At 44.9% G+C, this 20,772-nt stretch overlaps 1 protein-coding gene across 2 annotated transcripts; it reads right to left on the bottom strand.

Moving 5' to 3' along the window:
* Positions 1–439: 439 nt before the first annotated feature.
* On the bottom strand, positions 440–20,759 carry eefsec (eukaryotic elongation factor, selenocysteine-tRNA-specific). Of its 2 annotated transcripts, XR_011667339.1 has the most exons (8): positions 19,989–20,585; positions 18,534–18,741; positions 16,773–16,869; positions 16,255–16,419; positions 13,642–14,313; positions 11,098–11,254; positions 3,258–3,493; positions 440–637 (listed from the first exon to the last, which is right to left on the bottom strand). XR_011667339.1 is itself a non-coding variant. In XM_071337265.1 (7 exons), the coding sequence occupies exons 1-7, from the start codon at positions 20,290–20,292 to the stop codon at positions 3,312–3,314; spliced, it is 1,785 nt and encodes a 594-aa protein (XP_071193366.1). In that variant the 5' UTR covers positions 20,293–20,759; the 3' UTR covers positions 2,942–3,311. The 2 variants fall into 2 exon arrangements, 1 of the variants encoding a protein (XP_071193366.1); XM_071337265.1 differs by lacking the exon at positions 440–637 and having other exon boundaries at positions 2,942–3,493; positions 19,989–20,759.
* Positions 20,760–20,772: the final 13 nt, after the last annotated feature.

Here is a 20,772-nt window from a genome sequence, read left to right as displayed (position 1 = left end):
GAAAGACAGACATCTCTTTTTTTGCTGAGTTTATATCATTATTTAAATCGAAACTCAAGAGTAACTTCTCCCATTACAACTGTCAATCAGGCACAAATGCAGGTCTGCTGCAACCCATCCAGAAATGTAAATGTCATTAAAAGGGAAAAATGAAATTTGAAATCACATGAAAGGAGTTAACGGGTCCATACCCAGAGAGAGGTTACCTAGCACCCCAACATGAGGGTGAGATCAGAGAACAGAGCGGAGAGCGGAGAGTTGGTGATGGGTTACGTTTGTAAAACAGATGATTGCTGTGGCAACACTAGCTAATGTGGTCATGCCTATTAAGGCAGAGAGAAAAAAGGGGAAATAGATATGGGAAGAAAGAGCAAGAGACAGTCAGGATATTCAATTCAATTGAGTTTAAGGCTTAACTGAAATAACAACAGACACAAAATGCAATATGAAAGTTTATTCAAATAGTTTGGGGAGTGGCCTCGTCTCAGAGGGAAGATTCCCGGAGCTAAATGCTTTGATAGCACGTAGCCCTATTCGGAGCAGATGGCATCGAAACCCCCCCACTGGGAGAAAGGATTTCCAATGACGGGCCTCAGCTGGTAGGGGTGGGGAGGTGGAGCGTTGTCTGTAACTTTTGCTGTAACACAGTAAGTAAGAGAACATGGGTACGTTTGACATAAATACATCCCAAGATGCCCATTGGTTGAGAGAAAGTTGAAAATTGCAAGAGCCATAAAGTTGAAGTCGGAAGTTGACATACACTTAGGTTGGAGTCATTAAAACTCGTTGTTCAACCACTCCACAAATTTCTTGTTAACAACCTATAGTTTTGGCAAGTCGGTTAGGACATCTGCTTTGTAACGCAAGTAATTTTTCCAACAATTGTTTTCAGACAGATTATTTCACTTATAATTCACTGTATCACAATTCCAGTGGGTCAGAAGTTTACATACACTAAGTTGACTGTGCCTTTAAACAGCTTGGAAAATGTCCTAAAATTATGTCATGGCTTTAGAAGCTTCTGATAAATGATGTCAATTAGAGATGTACCTGTGGATGTACTTCAAGGCCTACATTCAAACTCAGTGCCTCTTCGCTTGACATCATGGGAAAATCAAAAGAAATCAGCCAAGACCTTAGGAAAAAAATTGTAGATATCCACAAATCTGGATCATCCTTGGGAGCAATTCCCAAGTGCCTGAAGGTACCACGTTCATCTGTACCAACAATAGTACGCAAGTATAAACACCATGGGACCACGCAGCCGTCATACCGCTCAGGAAGGAGACGCGTTTTGTCTCCTAGAGATGAACGTACTTTGGTGCGAAAAGTGCAAATCAATCCCAGAACAACAGCAAAGGACCCTGTGAAGATGCTGGAGGAAACAGGTACAAAAGTATCAATATCCACAGTGAAACGAGTCCTATATCGACATAACCTGAATGGCCGCTCAGCAAGGAAGAAGCCACTGCTCCAAAAACGCCATAAAAAAGCAAGACTACAGTTTGCAACTGCACATGGGGACAAAGATCATACTTTTTGGAGAAATGTCCTCTGGTCTGATGAAACAAAAATAGAACTGTTTGGCCATAATGACCATTGTTATGTTTGGAGGAAAAAGGGGGAAGCTTGCAAGCCGAAGAACACCATCCCAACCGTGAAGCACGGGGGTGGCAGCATCATGTTGTGGGGCTGCTTTGCTGCAGGAGGGACTGATGCACTTCACAAAAAAGATAGCACCATGAGGGAGGAAAATTATGTGGATATATTGAAGCAACATCTCAAGACATCAGTCAGGAAGTTAAAGCTTGGTCGCAAATGGTCTTCCAAATGGACAATGACCCCAGGCATACTTCCAAAGTTGTGGCAAAATGGCTGAAGGACAACAAAGTCAAGGTATTAGAGTAGGCATCACAAAGCCCTGACATCAATCCTATACAAAATATGTGGGCAGAACTGAAAAAGCATGTTCGAACAAGGAGGCCTACAAACCTGACTCAGTTACAGCAGCTCTGTCAGGAGGAATGGGCCAAAATTCACCCAACTTATTGTGGGAAACTTGTGGAAGTCTTCCCCAAATGTGTGACCCAAGTTAAACAATTTAAAGGCAATGCTACCAAATACTAATTGAGTGTATGTAAACTTCTGACCCACTGGGAATGTGAGGAAAGAAATAAAAGCTGAAATAAATAATTCTCTCTACTATTATTCTGACATTTCACATTCTTAAAATAAAGTGGTGATCCTACCTGACCTAATACAGGGAATTTTTACTAGGATTAAATGTCAGGAATTGTGAAAAACTGAATTTAAATGTATTTGGCTAAGGTGTATGTAAACTTCCGACTTCAACTGTAGGTAAAACAGCAAGTGTGAAGGGGCATTATTGTGCTTACAGGCTATAAGATAGGTGAGATTCTGCACGTGGGCTAATAGAAAAGAGGAGAGACATGACGCCGTAGAATAGGAAAAGATGTGAATTATATTATGCTTACTGTATGAAGTTAAAGAGAGCTAACTATTAAGACCTGCTTTACTGACTGAACCATTGTAAACTACATGACATTTGTCACATCATACATGAGCAACTATCAGGTCAGCCAACAAAACAACGAGGGGGTGGCGTCTGCGATAACTGGGGAGTAACATGAGACAAAAAACCTAGGCTGTCACTACTGTCACTGGGAAAATGTGGTTGAAACAAAGAAGCACATATATATTTCCTGCTTTTCACTCAGGCTTCTCAGCAGACCACAATGATGGGAATTCAGGTGAGATCTTTAGGTCCTCAGTCTATGTGGAAGAGAAGATGGAAGCATCTGTTCCCCAGATACAGAGGCCAGGCTGCTTTACTCTCTCTCCTTTATCCATCATCACTGAAACATGGCCTTATCCAGTGGTATAGCGGAGGGTAAACGCACACAAACGACGATTACGCACCTTTTTTGTTTACATTTGTATTTATTTTTTTAAATTGAACCTTTATTTAACTAGGCAAGTCAGTTAAGAACAAATTCTTATTTACAATGACAACCTACCCTGGCCAAATTCTGACGACACTGGGCCAATTGTGAGCTGCCCTATGGGACTCCCAATCACGTCCGAATGTGATACAGCCTGTAATCGAACCAGGGACTGTAGTGACGCTTCTTGCACTGAGATGCAGTGCCTTAGACCGCTGCGATGATCGCAGAAAAATGCATTGAAAATATAGTGAGCAATACTTTCCCCATGAACAGAGATCAGCTTTTACGCACCATTTCTTTTTTTTACACTACATCACAGGTCTCATCCTATAGCTGCTGCAGAAGTTAGATCTGAACCATCTTCTTGTGGGGGTCAAAGACGTATCTCTTGAATCGGAGGTTGATGCAGATTGGCTGAGAGTCTGTCTTGGCATCATCCTCTTTGGCTGGTTCCCTCTTAGCCCCACCCTTAACTCTCTTCTTGGCAGAGGAGGAGAGGAGCTGCTTAGTCTCTAGACTGAGACCCTCTGAAGAGAAGAAAGAAGGAATAGGGAAGAGAGGGAGAGATAAAGAAAGAGATCATTCATATTAGCATTAGAATTGCTGTTAGTTTATACAAGTCATATTTCCCCCCTTTAAAAAAAGTCTTCACATATCGTTTGTTTATTGGATAGGACAGAGGAATTAAATATGTATACAGTACCAGTCAAAAGTTTGGACGTCTACTCATTCCAGGGTTTTTATTTATTTTTACTATTTTCTGCATTGTAGAATAATAGTGAAGACATCAAAACTATGAAATAACACATATGGAATCATGTAGTAACCAAAAACATGTTAAACAAATCATAATATATGTTTGATTTTAGATTCTTCAAATTAGCCACCCTTTGCCTTGATGACATCTTTACACACACTTGGAATTCTCTCAACCAGCTTCACCTGGAATGCTTTTCCAACAGTCTCGAAGGAGTTCCCACATATGCTGAGCAATTATTGATTGCTTTTCCACTCTACGGTCCAATTTATCCCAAACCATATCAATTGGGTTGAGGTCAGGTCATTTGATGCAGCACTCCATCACTCTCCTTCTTGGTCAAATAGCCCTCACACAGCCTGGAGGTGTGTTGGGTCATTGTCCTGTTGAAAAACAAATGATAGTTCCACTAGCCGCAAACCAGATGGGATGGCGTATCACTGCAGAATTCTGTGGTAGCCATGCTGGTTAAGTGTGCCTTGAATTCTAAATAAAATCACAGACAGCGTCACCAGCAAAGCACCCCCACACCATCATACCTCCTCCTCCATGCCTCACGGTGGGAACCACACATGCAGAGATCATCCGTTCACCTACTCTGCGTCTCATAAAGACATGCCGGTTAGAACCAAAAATCACAAAGTTGGACTCATCAGACCAAAGGACCGGTCTAATGTCCATTGCTTGCGTTTCTTGGCCAAGCAAGTCTCTTCTTCTTATTGGTGTCCTTTAGTAGTGGTTTCTTTGCAGCAGTTTGAACAAGAATGCCTGATTCACACAGTCTCCTCTGAACAGTTGATGTTGAGATGTGTCTGTTACTTGAACTCTGAAGCATTTATTTGGGCTGCAATTTCTGAGGCTGGTAACTAATGAACTTATCCTCTGCAGCAGAGGTAACTCTGGGTCTTCCTTTCCTGTGGCGGTTCTCATGAAAGCGAGTTTCATCATAGCGCTTAATGGTTTTGCGACTGCACTTGAAGAAACTTTCAAAGTTCTTGAAATTTTCCATATTGACTGACCTTCATGTCTTAAAGTAATGATGGTCTGTCGTTTCTCTTTGCTTATTTGAGCTGTTCTTTCCATAATATGGACTTGGTCTTTTACCAAATAGGGATATCTTCTGTATATTCCCCAACCTTGTCACACCACAACTGATTGTCTCAAACGCATTAAGGAAAGAAATTCCACAAATGGACTTTTAAGAAGGCACACCCGTTAAATTTAAATGCATTACAGGTGACTACCTCATGAAGCTGGTTGTGAAAATGCCAAGAGTGGGCAAAGCTGTCATCAAGGCAAAGGGTGGCTACTTTGAAAAATCTGAAATATGTTGTTTTGTTTAACACTTGTTTGGTTACTACATGTGTTACTACATGTGTTATTTCATAGTTGAGATGTCTTCAATATTAGTCTACAATGTAGAAAATAGTAAAAATAAAGAAAAACCCTGGAATGAGGTAGTATGTAGGTAGTATGTACCTGAATGTATAGTAAAAGTGACTATGCATATACATTTTATTCACTGCTTAAGCACACTCCGCCAACCCTGATGTCCTAGCCGTGTCTGAAACCTGGCATAGGAAGGCCACCAAAAATTCTGAAATTTCCATCCCCAACTACAATATTTTCCGTCAAGATAGAACTGCCAAAGGGGGCGCAGTTGCAATCTACTGCAGAGATAGCCTGCAGAGTTCTGTCATACCATCCAGTTCTGTGCCAAACAATTCGAGCATCTACTTTTAAAAATCCACCTTTCCAGAAATATGTCTCACTGTTGCCGCTTGTTATATTTCTCCCCCCTCCCCCCTCGGCCCCCAGCTGTGCCCTGGACACCATATGTGAATTGATTGCTCCCCATCCATCTTCAGAGTTCGTACTGTTAGGTGACCTAAACTGGGATATGTTTAGCACCCCGGCCGTCCTACAATCTAAGCTAGATGCCCTCAATCTAACACAATCATTAAGGAACCTACCAGGTACAACCCTAAATCAGTAACCATGGGCACCCTCTTAGATATCATCCTGACTAACTTGCTCTCTAAATGCACCTCTGCTGTCTTCAACCAGGATCTCAGCGATCACTGCCTCATTGCCTGCGTCCGTCAAGACCACCCCTCATCACTGTCAAAAGCTCCTTAAAACGCTTCAGAGAGCAGGCCTTTCTAATCGACCTGGCCCGGGTATCCTGGAAGGATATTGACCTCATCCTGTCAGTAGAGAATGCCTGGTTGTTCTTTTAAAGTGCTTTCCTCACCATCTTAAATAAGCATGCCCCATTCAAAAAATGTAGAACTAAGAACAGATATAGCCCTTGATTCACTCCAGACTTGACTGCCCTTGACGAGCACAAAAACATCCTGTGGCGTACTGCATTAGCATCGAATAGCCCCCGCGATATGCAACTTTTCAGGGAAGTCAGGAACCAATATACACAGTCAGTTTGAAAAAGCTAGCCTTAGCTTTCCTAAACAGAAATTTGCATCCTGTAGCACTAATTCCCAAAAGTTTTGGGACACCGTAAAGTCCATTTAGAATAAGACCACATCCTCTCAGCTGCCCACAGGCTAGGAAATACTGTCACCACCGATAAATCTACGATAATCGAGAATTTCAAGAAGCATTTCTCCCCTACCCCGGCCAACAGCTCTGCACCCCCCGCAGCAACTTACCAAAGCCACCTCCCCTTCTCCTTCACCCAAATCCAGATACCTGATGTTCTGAAAGAGCTGCAAAATCTGGATCCCTACAAATCAGCTGGGCTAGACAATCTGGACCCTCTCTTCTAAAATTATCCGCCAAAATTGTTGCAACCCCTATTACTAGCCTGTTCAACCTCTCTTTCGTATCGTCTGAGATCCCCAAAGATTGGAAAGCTGCCGCGGTCATCCTTCTCTTCAAAGGGGGAGACACTCTAGACCCAAACTGTTACATACCTATATCTATCCTACCCTGCCTTTCTAAAGTCTTCGAAAGCCAAGTGAACAAACAGAATACCGACCATTTAGAATCCCACCGTACCTTCTCCACTATGCAATCTGGTTTCCGAGCTGGTCATGGGTGCACCTGAGCCACTCTCAAGGTCCTAATAACCTTTCATAACCGCAATAGATAAAAGACAGTACTGTGCAGCCGTTTTCGTCGACCTGGCTAAGGCTTTTGACTCTGTCAATCACCACATTCTTATCGGCAGGCTCAATAGCCTTGGTTTCTCAAATGACTGCCTCAACTGGTTCACCAACTACTTCTCAGATAGAGTTTAGTGTGTCAAATCGAAGGGCCTGTTGTCCGGACATCGGGCCTACTCTTTTCTCTGTATATATCAATGATATCGCTCTTGCTGCTGGTGATTCTCTGATCCACCTCTACGCAGACGACACCATTCTGTATACATTTGGCACTTCCTTGGACACTGTGTTAACAAACCCCCAAACGAGCCTCAATGCCATACAAAACTCTTTCCGTGGCCTCCAACTGCTCTTAAATTCTAGTAAATCTAAATGCATGCTCTTCAACCGAATGCTGCCCACACCCGCCCACCCGCCTAGCATCACTACTCTGGACGGTTCTGACTTAGAATATGTGGACAACTACAAATACCTAGGTGTCTGGTTAGACTGTAAACTCTCCTTCCAGACTCACATCAAACATCTCCAATCCAAAATTAAATCTAGAATTGGCTTCCTATTACGCCACAAAGCCTCCTTCACTCATGCTGCCAAACATACCCTCGTAAAACTGACTATCCTAATGATCCTTGACTTCAGCGATGTAATTTACAAAATAGCCTTCAATACTCTGCCATCCGTTTTGTCACCAAAGCCCCATAAACTACCCACCACTGCGACTTGTATGCTCTCGTTGGCTGGCCCTCGCTACATATTCGGCGCCAAACCCACTGGCTCCAGGTCATCTATCAGTCTTTGCTAGGTAAAGCTCGGCCTTATCTCAGCTCACTGGTCTCCATAGAAACACCCACCCGTAGCACGTGCTCCAGCAGGTATATTTCACTGGTCATCCTCAAAACCAACACCTCCTTTGGCTGCCTTTCCTTCCAGTTCTCTGCTGCCAATGACTGGAACGAAATGCAAAAATTACTGAAGCTGGAGACTTATATCTCCCTCACTAACTTTAAGCATCAGCTGTCAGAGCAGCTTACTGATCACAGGTACAGTGATCAGTAAGCTGCTCTGACAGCTGTACACAGCCCATCTGTAAATATTACACCCAACTACCTCATCCCCATATTGTTATTTATTTTTTGCACCCCAGTATCTCTACTTGCACATCATCATCTGCATGTCCATCACTCCAGTGTTAATGCTAAATTGTAATTATTTTGCCACTATGGCCTATTTATTGCCTTTACCTCCCTAACCTTACTATATTTGCACACGCTGTACACAGATTTTTTTATTGTGTTTTTAACTGTACATTTGTTTATCCTATGTGTAACTCTGTGTTGTTGTTTTTGTCGCACTGCTTTGCTTTATCTTGGCCAGGTCGCAGTTGTAAATGAGAACTTTTTCTCAACTGGACTACCTGGTAAAATAAAAGGTGAAATACAAATATATAAAAAAAAATAAACATCTGTGTCATTGTGTTGTGTGATAGGAGTGCACATTTTAGGGTGGCCTTATGGTCCCCAGCACAAGGTGCACCTGTGTAATGATTATGCCTTTTAATCAGTTTCTTGATAATCCAGCCACTTGACAGGTGTGGCATATCTTGGAAAAGGAGAAATTCTCACCAACAGGGATGTAAACAAATTTGTGCACAAAAATGACATAAATAAGCTTTATGTGCGTACAGAATATTTCATTTCAGCTCATGACACATGGGACCAACACTTTACATGTTGCGTTTATATTTTTGTTCAGTGTAGGAAGGTGTTCCTAATATTTGGTATACTCTGTGTATGTGATCTGGAGGCAGCAGCTTAGACCGCTACACCACACAAGTCACTTTTAAAAACCTCCACACCACTAGTCCCATTCTTACTGCTCTATAGTGGTGACTCAGGGTCAACAGTACATCTGCTCTTTACACTGACGATGACAGAGATAGGAGATGAGAGACAGAACAGATAGATAGTGATCCTCTCTCTGCTCTACTTAAAGAGTGACAATGCTGGAGCCACTATGGTCTGCTGAACCTGAACTGGATCGCCAACCTCAGCCTCCTGATCCTGCTGCTGATAGAGTGAGACAAAGATCACAGTCCTGCCTCACGGTCCTATTCCATGGTCATGTTTCATCTGACATTTACGGTCCAGATTGGGCATCCAATCACACATGCAACCTTGTCCCACCAGTCATTGTCTGCTTAACTTATTAAGCAGTTGTGGTCTTGTCTCACGGTTCCCGTTTCACGCTCAAGGTCGTGAAAGAACCTTGACTCTGTCTCTCTGTCAGGGTTCTGTGTGGCGGTTCTGTTCTGGCTGACATTTATTGTGGTGTCTGACAGTCCTCAGGCGACTGGGCGCGTGCTGTGGATTCCTCTGGGGCATCTCTTCCTGTGTGTGTGGGCGCGTTTGACATGTTTGTTTGCTTGTTGTTCCACTCACGTAAAGGTGAGAAATGTTCCCTGAGCAAACCTTTGCACTGGCTGACCTCATCTACCCACATCACATGGTGCCACAGAGGAGGTTGTTATGGTTATGCCAGTGAGAGGGTTGTTATGGTTACAGGCCAGGCAGAATGAATCTCTGATCTACAGAACTCACTTAGCCTTAGTTCACACCTCTCACACAAATGAATCAGTGTGATGTCATTTCAAATAAAATCCAGTTCATCAATGCTTGAACTTTATTTTTTGTTGTAAATGTGGTCAGCACACACACACACCCCTTATTCAGCATAATTACAAAAAATACTCAATTATCCTCCTAAAGCTGTCACCACAAACGTATAACAAGTAGTTTTTTTGCATTAAACAACATAATGAAAATGTATTTTATCCTTTTAATTACAGGCTGACATATCACATAGACAAAGTAGAGGTCCGATGTATGTATGAACTCACGTAAGTCGCTCTGAATAAGACCGTCTGCTAAATGACTCAAACGTAAAATGTAACCTGAATACCCGAGAGGGTCTGGATTCATAAATCTAACTTTTCCCTCGTGTCCAGGTCGGGTCCTGTTTGATTGTCATTGGGTCTATGCAACTACAGCTGATAGACCCGAGTGGACCCATAGCCTATAGCCAACATATGAAGACCTATTTGTTAACCAGAAGATCAACTTGGTTGATAAACATATTTTTATCATCACTCGATCCAATCGGGTACAGGCCGGGTCTAGGTCTGTTTGTCATCAGACCTGATGTTCTCGGGTCCGTTCAGGTCCCCATTTTTTAAAATATTTTTTTATAATTATTATTATTATTTTTTAAATCGGGTCCGATTGTCCTCGGGTCCAACCTTTTGGAGCCGAGAAAGACCTATACTTCAAAGTCTAAATGACAGCTATCCCCCTCCTCTGCTCCTTTCCCTCAATCTGTCCATCTCTCTCTCCTCCTCTAGAATAGCTGTCTAGTGCCAGGCTGCTGGCCCTAAGGGGCTTGTAGGGGATGAGTTTGGGGTCAGGGCGGGTTGCGGGAGGGAATTGGACAGTAGTGTGTGTGAAGGAGGGGGGTTGTGAGGGGGGCATTCAAAGACTCACTCAAATCTAACTAGCCCTCTTTTCCTTTCTCTCCCTCACTTTCTCCATTTTGAATCATATGCCCTGAAGGGGCAAAAAACAATGAGCGAAAGGGAGCACACACAAGCACACCCAGAGTAGCGAGAGGTCAGAGGTCAGAAGAACACACAGCAGAGGGCAAACTATGAGAGTGAATGAGCAATGAGCATGCTGAATGTCTTAAGTGACTAGCCAAGTATGTCAGTGTATATATAAGAGCATGTTTGTGAGTGTGTACGCCAGTGTGAGTGAGTTAAGGTACGGTTCTCTTTCTAAATGTTTTAGTGTTCTCTTCCCGCCGGGCCCAGTGTGGAGCCTATCTGTGGGTCGGAGGTGAGTGGAGCGACAGAAGGTAAAATAAACAGGGTGCAGACTTCCCCCGGAACCAGAGCTACCCCCAGAGGATCCTGGAGAGGGATTCCCAGCACACCACATCCTGATCCTGACAACGAACGGACCACGGACAACCACGGGAAGTAGAAGAAGGAAAGACACAGCATAATGAACGGCGGCCGTGTGCAGTACTGCTGAGTGTCAACGAAGGGTGGTGGCGTTTCAACATGTACAAACGGCAGGAAATTCATATAAAATGGCTGATATCTGTTGGTCAGATGTGATCATACGCTGCTTTAAACCGATCAGCAGCGAGGTCTGTTTTATCATTAACACATTCATACAGGCCCATCCCTACGTACCTGGCACCCGGATCTTAAACTTCCCGCTCTGTCCGAAGCCGCCCTCGATGATCCCCGCCTCGCCGGTCGACAGCGTGACCTTTAACCCCACAAACAACTGCAGGTTGGTCTCCTTCTTGAAGAGATTTCGGCCAATCACAGTGTAGTCGTCTGTCACCTGACCAGAAGAAGGAGGAGACTTGAGAGAGGCACCAATGACAGATAAAACAAAATAGAATTATTGTAATGCAATACGCCTAAATAACATTATCATTAAATGAGCAGCTTCCTGTAACAAATACAAGCAAATATCATACAAATAGCATTATTAACTAACGTTCCAGCATATCCCTTAATGATTTGAGGCAGACAGTATAAGAGAGGTCAGTGTGTGTTTGTTTTTCATGTTCCTCTCTCTGATCTAACACACACTGCTGCATGATCTCCTGTGTTGCCATGCTGCCACTCTGTCGCCATATTGAGTGGTGGGGGGGGGTGGCTGACCCCAGCATGACACTGTTTTGTCCCCTGTCCCAACCCAACGCTGCTATGAGCCACATTCCCATAGGACTGCCGTCTGTCTGTCCTTTCATTCCTCTTCGCATTTTTTCTTCTGTTTTGTATCTGTCCATCAGAGACTCTCTCACCCGTCACTGATCCGATAAAGGGAGGGCACCGCTCTTTCCCTCGCTACTTCTCCCCCTTTGTCACTTCCATCACTCGCTCACTCTGACGTTCGGTTCTGACTGATGCGTCACCGCTGATAAGCTACAGTTGGTTAAAATTATACTTGTATTTTAAATGTATGTTCTGTCCTTGAGCTGTTCCTGTCTATTTTTGTTCTGTATTAGGTCATGTTCTATGTGGACCCCAGGAAGAGTAACTGCTGCATTTGGAACTGATAACGAGGATCCTAATAAAATAACCCAGTAACTAAGGGATGACAAAGTCATATCTCAAACTCAGATATATGTCCTGTTAGAAAAACAAAAAACAAATAGGACATCCTCATTCTGGGAGGGGAACCCACGTCACAAGACCTGAGTCTGACCTCACAGGGAGAGGATCAACCTCAGGGTCAACGACCTATGTGTAACAGCCTAACAGCAATAAAACTTGTCCACACACTTGACCTCTGACCTGTGAGTGATCCTGAGAGAGGGTGCGTACTGTGTACACACAGACACGCTGCTGGCTGCAGACAACACTGAAACAGACAGACAGGCAGGAGCAACGAGGCAGATAAGACTCTTATGAGTCAAAAGGGGAAGATAAACTGAGGAACAACAGAAGAGTCAGAGAAGATGTGTTGAATTAAATGACAAAATAAGTAATTGAAGATATTACAATAGCGAGATTGAACCAGGGAGAAAGACGGTAAAGGTGAGAGATCGAGAAGCATAATGGATTGAGGACTCAAAGAGAGAGAGAAAGAGAGATGAGCATGAGAGAGCAGGGGCCAGAGAGAGGGCCTGGGGGAATGCAGAGAGCCATGGTGGATATATTCCTGTGCCACTCAGGTCCAAACAGCACCAGTCTGGCTGTCTGGCTGTTGCCGCTGGCGTCAGGGGGACACACGCCTGTGTCACAGCCCAGCACACGCGAAGGCCCTGCATTCTTCTCCACGCCGCATCGCCGGGACTCTGTGTGTGTGTGTGTGTGTGTGTGTGCGAGCTCAGTCCCTGAAAATCTCTCCAGTGCCACCAGCAATGAGAAACATCCAAACAAGGACCAGAAGACAGGAAGGAGAGGGGGAGGGGGGCAGAGGAACAAGGACCAAAAGACAGGAAGGAGAGGGGGAAGGGGGCAGAGGAACAAGGACCAAAAGACAGGAAATAGAGGGGGAGGGGGGCAGAGGAACAAGGACCAGAAGACAGGAAAGAGAGGGGGAGGGGGGCCGAGGAACAAGGACCAGAACAACAGGAAGGAGAGGGGGAGGGGGGCAGAGGAACAAGGACATGAAGACAGGAAGGAGAGGGGGGGGGAGCAGAGGAACAATGACCAGAAGACAGGGAGGGGGATGGGGGGGCAGAGGAACAAGGACCAAAAGACAGGAAAGAGAGGGGGAGGGGGGCAGAGGAACAAGGACCAGAAGACAGGAAGGAGAGGGGGAGGGGGGCAGAGGAACAAGGACCAGAAGACAGGAAAGAGAGGGGGAGGGGGGCAGAGGAACAAGGACCAGAAGACAGGAAGGAGAGGGGGAGAGGGGCAGAGGAACAAGGACCAGAAGACAGGAAGGAGAGGGGGGGGGAGCAGAGGAACAAGGACCAGAAGACAGGGAGGGGGATGGGGGATGGGGGGCAGAGGAACAAGGACCAGAAGACAGGAAGGGGAGGGGGAAGGGAGCAGAGGAACAAGGACCAGAAGACAGGGAGGGGGAGGGGGGCAGAGGACCAAGGACAGAGAGCCAAGCACGAAGACTGATGGGAGGGGTGTGTGTGTGTGTGTGTGTGTGTGTGTGTGTGTGTGTGTGTGTGTGTGTGTGTGTGTGTGTGTGTGTGTGTAGACTAGTAGGGGAGTGAGGAGGTGGAAGATGTGTCTGTGTGTGGCAGGGGGTCCACTCACCCTCTCCACCTGTCCCTCCTTGTGTTTGGTCTTGTAGATACGTAGTCTGGGTAGTGTAGTCTCAGAGTAGCTCTTCTCCTCAAAACCCTCCAGCAGACGCCCCTGGAACGCCAGTCGGCACGCGTTGGCGTGAATGTCTGTGTCCAGCTTGGAGCCAATCACCAGGCAGAGAGTGGGACATGTAACCGGACGCTCAAACTCCAGCAGCGCCCACTGCTCCGGGTCTTGTCCCGCCCCGCCGGCCTCCCGTTGGCCAATCACATACTCATCCTGGTGGAAGTACTCCCGGTCAAAAGAGAAGGGTGTGTCCAGGGGTCTAACGTCTGGCTCAGAGGCGTGGGGGTCTGAGGTGGGTAGCTGGGGTTCCGTGGTGGAGGTCTGGTGGGTCTCTCCAGGGGGCAGACCGAAGAAGGTGACCCTGGCCATGACAGTCTCATGTCCCACGGTGATGTGGAACTTGGCGCGGGTGGCCAGGGAACCCTTGAAGTAGCCAATCTTTCTGACAGAGATGAGGGCTGCGTGGAGGGTGTGTAGGGAACCAGGGGTACACACCACCCCCCGTTCTAGCAGTTTAGGGTCAAACTGGGTCACACACACGCCCACCCGGTCACCCTGCATGGCCCCGGCCACCGGCCGCCGGAACATCTGAACTGACTTCACTTTCTTGGTCACCTAGGGGTTAAAAGACAAAAACAGAGAGACTATCAAACTCTAACTCATCAGCTCTATTGATTGTTTGTGAAGGTTAGGTATACAATTGACAGATTATGAAGTATGAACATGTTCAGTATTACACTGAACAAAAATATAAAATGCAACCATTTCAATGATTTTACTGAGTTACAGTTCATATAAGGAATTCAGTTAATTGAAATAAATTCATTAGGCCCTAATCTATGGATTTCACATGACTGGGAATACAGATATGCATCTGTTCATCACAGCTACCTAAAAAAGGTAGGGGCGTGGATCAGAAAACCAGTCAGTATTTGGTGTCACGACCATTTGCCTCACAGTGTGACATCTCCTTAGCATATAGTCTTCAATGGCTGTGCAAAGTTGATGGATATTGGCGGGAACTGGGACACATACACGTTGATCCAGAGCATCCCAAACATGCTCAATGAGTGACATGTCTGGTGAGTATACAGGCCATGGAAGAACTGGAACATTTTCAGCTTCCAGGAATTGTGTACTGATCCTTGCAACATGGGGCCGTGCATTATCATGCTGAAACATGAGGTGATGGCGGCGGATGAATGTCATGACAATGGGCCTCAGGATCTCGTCACGGTATCTCTGTGCATTCAAATGGCCATCGATAAAATGCAATTGAGTTCGTTGCCCATACCCCCACCATGGGGCTCTCAGTTCACAAAGCTGACATCAGCAAACTGCTCGCCCACACGCTGCCATCTTCCCAGTACAGTGGAGCTTCCCTGAGATGGATTCTGACAGTTTGTGTAGAAATGATTTGGTTGTGCAAACCCACAGTTTCACCATCTGTCCGGGTGGCTGATCTCAGATCTTCCCACAGGTGAAGAAGCCGGATGTGGAGGTCCTGGGCTGGCGTGGTTACACATGGTAGGCTTATGGTAGAGAAATTAACATTACATTTTCTGCCAACAGCTCTGGTGGCCATTCCTGCAGTCAGCATGCCAATTGCATGCTCCCTGAAAACTTGAGACATCTGTTGCATTGTGTTGTGTGACAAGACTGCACATTTTACAGTGTCCTTTTATTGTCCCAACACAAGGTGCACCTGTGTAATTATCATGCTGTTTAATCAGCTTCTTGATATGCCACACCTATTTTGGCAAAGGAGAAATTCTCACTATCAGTGAATGAGAGAAATAAGCCTTCTGTGCGTATGGAATATTTCTGGGATCTTTTATTTCAGCTCATGACACATGGGACTAACACTTTACATGTTGCTTATATTTTTTGTTCAGTGTATAACAGAATAATCTTTGAGTGTTGTTTTTATGTTGTGAGTGGGTGAGTATGGTCGGTGTGGCCTAACCACAATTTTTCTCTGACACTGAATGCTGAGACTACCTGCTGGTTTATCCAGGGTTCTGCCGCCACCCAGTGGAGGATGTTATGATGACACCAGTTGACAGTAGGTTCAAGAAAATAAACTGGGCTGGCCTACAAGTGTGAGTGACTGCATCTGGTCTAAATTAGCCAGCTCCTGTACTGCCAATACCCCACCCCTCCTCCCCAGTCTCCCCAAAAACACAGACACATCCTCCACCCCCACCCCCATCCCTCCCTCTCTCCTCTTACAGTCAACTTCTGAACTTCCCAAAAATCTCTGTTGCTTTTATCTTCTACTCCAGCCATTCAGGTCATCTGAATCAGGGCTCTTCTACTACATCAATGATTCTCAACCTTTCTGAAAGCAGGGACTACCATCATGCTATAGTCTCTTTATAGGATCACATCAACTAAAATTATAACAAATTAAATTGGCTAATGCACTCTAATGTTCTGCAATGTCACAAAGAACAGTTTCTGGTCTATAGACATGGGGGATTGAGGTTGAGAACCACTGATCAAGACTTCTTTTAGTGGTCATGTACATCAGTGTTCTGTGGAAAGTGACCATACCTTGAGCGCAGGGATCTCCACAGTGTCGTTGACACCCAGCGCCCCCTGTAGGATGGTTCCAGTCATGACTGTGCCCTGACCACGGATGGAGAAGCAGTGGTCCACAGCCATCAGCAGAGCTCCCCCCGGATCTCTGTGAGGGAGGTACGTCTGGCTCTTCAACAACTAGGACAACACACACACACACACACCACAGTCAAAACTGCTCTCATAACATTGTAACGTCCTTGTAGGCATGAGTGTGATTCAGAGTCACACACAGAGAGCCATATAGTAGTGTTGAGTGTGTATCCTGTGGTTTCATCAACACTTCCTGACAGTGTCTCTTGTGATTTAATTATAGGGCAGAACCCCTGACCTGACAGTGTCTGTCATACCTCTTTGTTCTGTAAGAGTGACCTTTTACTGAATCATACTGTATGTATCATTGAAGCCTTCTACATATCAGTTAGAATATTAAGCCAAACTGCTAATAGCGCAGGCACTTCCTGGGGCACCAGTGTGTCCAGGGTCTTTACCTCTATTAACTCAGGCACTCCATGGGGCTCGTCTGTTTCAGGGGCCTCAGGACCACCAGGCTTTGCTGACAAGGCAATCACAGGACAGTCTTTAAATCTATCCAACAGGGGATGAAACGAGAGTTAGAATTATTGTGTGTGTGTCATAGACATTAAAACCAGAAGACAGTGATAGCATTGATGTCATCCATTTATTCCTATGCAAAACTCGCAATGGCGCATAAAGCTGGTAGTATTTGAATTTGAAGCATGCCATTATTGCTGAATGAGGCTGAATGGCACCCCAAAAAATAGCTAAGGATCATAGTGAAAGTGGCAATAAGTAGCAAAGGATCATGGTCGATGTTGTCGTTTTCATCCTGCCTTAATGTCTATGGAGCCTCCTAATAGCCTGCCGGCCATGATTGGTCTGTGTCAGCACCTGATCCTGTGTGACGACAAATGTAGTAGTCAGAATGTATCACTACTTAATTCAATATCTTGATTTGTTGCAAACTTTTAAATAATTCACAGTGGGGATCGAACTTGATCATAATAAACACATTTTAGAGCACAAAACAGTCGTCTAAACCAAATGTGTTTGGCAATACTGGCGATCGTAATTTACAGGCTTTCTAGGTCAGACCTGGGCCCATATCCACAAAGCATCCCAGAAACATTCTTAGAATCATGTTAAAACCTGTTCAAAGACCAAAACAATCCCAACTCAGCAGGTTTTAGGATGATGTTAAGACAGTGCCCAGACAAAATCAACCCCATAAAAGTTTATCTCAGCTGGTAATCACAACAGTTGAGGTACCACAAAGGAAAGATAGTGATGAAGCTCATTGACATGTTGCAAATTGGGGAATAACCAATCCTGATGAGGCGTCGCCAGCTGTGAACTCTATAGCACATGTTTATTCAGACAACCACAATGAATGTGAATGTTCAAATATTTCAATGGTAAAACGTTTCATATCATTTCCGACTGACACGATCACTTTGCCTACTCTTAATGATTGCTTAATATGTTGGCATGCATAAACTTTTTTTAACCAAATCTGATGGTTGTTAAAAGCAGAATTTTGACAATACCATTATACCAACACACTCGTCACTCCTGTTTAACATATCTACATCGATTTGGCACAGTAGGCATCAATGTCACTTGCTGATAATGTTGCATACAATGTTTGAAAGGTCTATCATTTTCATCAAACAATCAAAGTTAACATAAGCCCTAGATTCCTTCAATTTCCCAACTTATAGACATGCCCAATTAGACATATTTATTAGCCTAGTGGTTCTACGTATTTAGGCATATCATGTGTAATAGGCCTCATGTGAAATCATTGTCAAAGACAAGAGCATGAAGGTCTACATTATTTATAGATTTATCATATAGAAATATCAAAACATTTTTTCAACAACTCCAAAGCAGTTGCATGTGGTGCAGGAACCACTGACTCGCTGCATTTTTCTATTATCAAGACACCTGCTGGTAACTATTAAGCGGTTAGGACAGCTTGAGGCGTCCTAAATAATCTGTCGACTTGGTATCTCTTATGACTAAAGCCCTTCCTGCATAGCTTTCATTTTTACCCATAAGAGTAGGAGTAAAATGTCTCTATTCTCAGCACTTAGGACAAATGTTTTCCTCTGAAATGCATTGTGGATACAGGCCCAGAGCTTTGGCACCGTTGCTAAATAGTAGCCGACCAGCAGAACTGGTGACTTCACGCTCCAGAAAGGACACTGGGGGCCTGGTGTGTGTGTTACCTGGTGTTCTCCAGTGTCTTGTGCAGTCTCTTGGTCATCTTGTCGATGGCGGTCTGTCTCTTGTTGGGCGGCAGCAGGTCAGTCTTGTTGAGAATGACCACCATGCGGGGGCAGGTCAGCTCTCCTATCAGCAGACACTCTGCTGTCTGGGTCTGGATCCCCTTCACCACGTCTACCACCAGCATCATCAAGTCTATGATTTGAGCCCCTGAAACACACACACTCACTATTAGACTTTTATGTATGCTATATGGCTTGTCTATAATAAACACCCCAGTCCAAAACTACTGCAGTGAAATGATTGTGACCACTCAGCACTACATGGTTACAGCTTACCTACACAGGGCCCAAATGACCAGTCATAAGTTGAGCAACAAATGGAGAAACAGCAACAGACAACCAAGAATAATAACGAAGAGAGGGAGAGAAGAGGGAGGGTACAAAGGGTAAAGATGTAGAGAAGGGAGAAAGGCTAGATGGCTGAAATTTGAGCCCAAGCTCACTTGGTTGTCTTTCCTCTCCCTCTTTTCTTTCCTTCACTTTGGCAGTCTTTCTTTCCTCTGCCTCTCTTTGGCTTTCTTTCTTTCCTGTGCTCTCCCCATTGGGGACAGGAGAGGAAGTTTGTTACATACCCTGATCCTCACACCTTCCTTCCGCCCTAATCCACAGCATGTGCCATCCACAGGGAAACACTGGCTTTATATAGCCAACTACCAGCCATATACACTGACTCAGGCCACACTCCCACTGTGTGTGTGCTCTCCTTATCCTGCTTTCCTTCAGTTTCAATCTTCTTCTCCCACCAATGCATACCCTCACCTCTCAGCCCTGTCAAAGCAGTCTCCACTTACAGCATACATAGTAAATTCCTTACCTAGAAATAATAAAACAAAAATAATAAAATGAGGATAAAGCCAAAAAACACTCCTCAGGAGTGAGGAGAGAGAGAGAAAGGGAGATTGTAGCAAGAAAGACAGGGGGAATGACTAAGCAGGGTTTAGCTGGGGCGTAAGGTTAAGGAAGTCTCTCTTGTCTTCCTAGAAACTTCTACCCATTCCTCCTCTCTCTCTTCCTTGCCAAGCCACATGCTAATGAAGGGGCCAGTCAACCAGTGTGTAACCATGTAATGGCTGCATTAAATGGTTGAGTCAAGAAATAATGTATTTTTGTATCAGGTGTATGTGTACTCTTTATTCTGCAGTCCCAGTATGTTCCCATTTGCCATTATTGAAGCTGGCTGTCAAACTCATGGCTAGAGTACCAGGAGCTGTCAGACAGCTGACTGGACAGTTGAAATATGTCACTACATGTCATGTACAGTCATTTAGTGTGAGTGATGGGATCTCCACCGTTACGCAGGTGTCAAAACCTGAACATTTGCTGTTTTGCTACTATGGTTAGGGTATCGATTTCTCTCTGCAGTAATATGATATTCTCCTCATTCACTTCTCTCACCCCCAATAATGGTGCGAATGAGGGACGCGTGTCCAGGACAGTCCACCAGCGTGAACTGCAGGTTGTCGTAGCCGTGGCCCCCGGGGTCCTCCCGCAGCTGCTCGGGGAGGTCCACGTTGAAGGAGGAGAAGCCGAGATCCAGTGTGATGCCTCTCTCTCGGGACTGGGGGTTCTTGTCAAAGGCAGCCGTGGACGCTGTGCTGCTGAGCGCCCTGGCAAGCGACGTCTTCCCGCTGTCGACATGCCCAAGTACCCCCACATTAAAATTGAGGGTCTTCGGGTGGTTGTTGCTCGAGTCTGCCATGACTGGTAGCTAGCTAGCTATCTGCTCCTGTCGCAACCGCAGCAGCAAGCGTTAGCGTTACTGGCTGGGCCTTGAACTCTAGTTACGTTCAGTAAGTTAATGACACAAAACGATTGACAACATTTACAACAAACTAATATTCATTCAATAAACTAATTCATTGAACTCCTTACGTTACAATGAATTCATATGTTTGATGAAATATAGGTAGCTAAACACAAACGTAGCTGTCGCGCTACACAAAACTTTTCTTTCAACTTTTCTTCCTGCGTATCAGTAAAAACAGTCCTCTGAAAATTATGCCAGTGTGAGTAACGTTTTATTCCCTCTCACAAGTAGAGGCTACAAAATCATGATGTGTGAAGAAAATATCCGTCTAGAATTCAAAACGAATTACATTTATTAAGCAAACTTTTTGATAAGAGAGTGTAGGCGATGGAATGCAATCACAAAGCCAGGAATTAATCTCAAATTATGTAC

The sequence above is a fragment of the Salvelinus alpinus genome, chromosome 12 (genome assembly GCF_045679555.1).
Source record: "Salvelinus alpinus chromosome 12, SLU_Salpinus.1, whole genome shotgun sequence".
NCBI lineage: Eukaryota > Metazoa > Chordata > Actinopteri > Salmoniformes > Salmonidae > Salvelinus > Salvelinus alpinus.
The sequence above is the reverse complement of the archived record's forward strand: the minus strand, read 5'-3'. Positions and strand labels throughout refer to the sequence as shown.

Bases quoted from the DNA above. Each gene is read 5' to 3' on its own strand.
- eefsec (XM_071337265.1), bottom strand. From the start codon at position 20,292: ATGGCAGACTCGAGCAACAACCACCCGAAGACCCTCAATTTTAATGTG. The intron at 16,420-16,772 runs GTAAAGACCCTG...GTGTTGTCCTAG, and splicing joins GAGTGCCTGAGTTAATAGAG to TTGTTGAAGAGCCAGACGTA. The intron at 3,494-11,097 runs GTACGTAGGGAT...TCTTCTCTTCAG, and splicing joins GTTTAAGATCCGGGTGCCAG to AGGGTCTCAGTCTAGAGACT.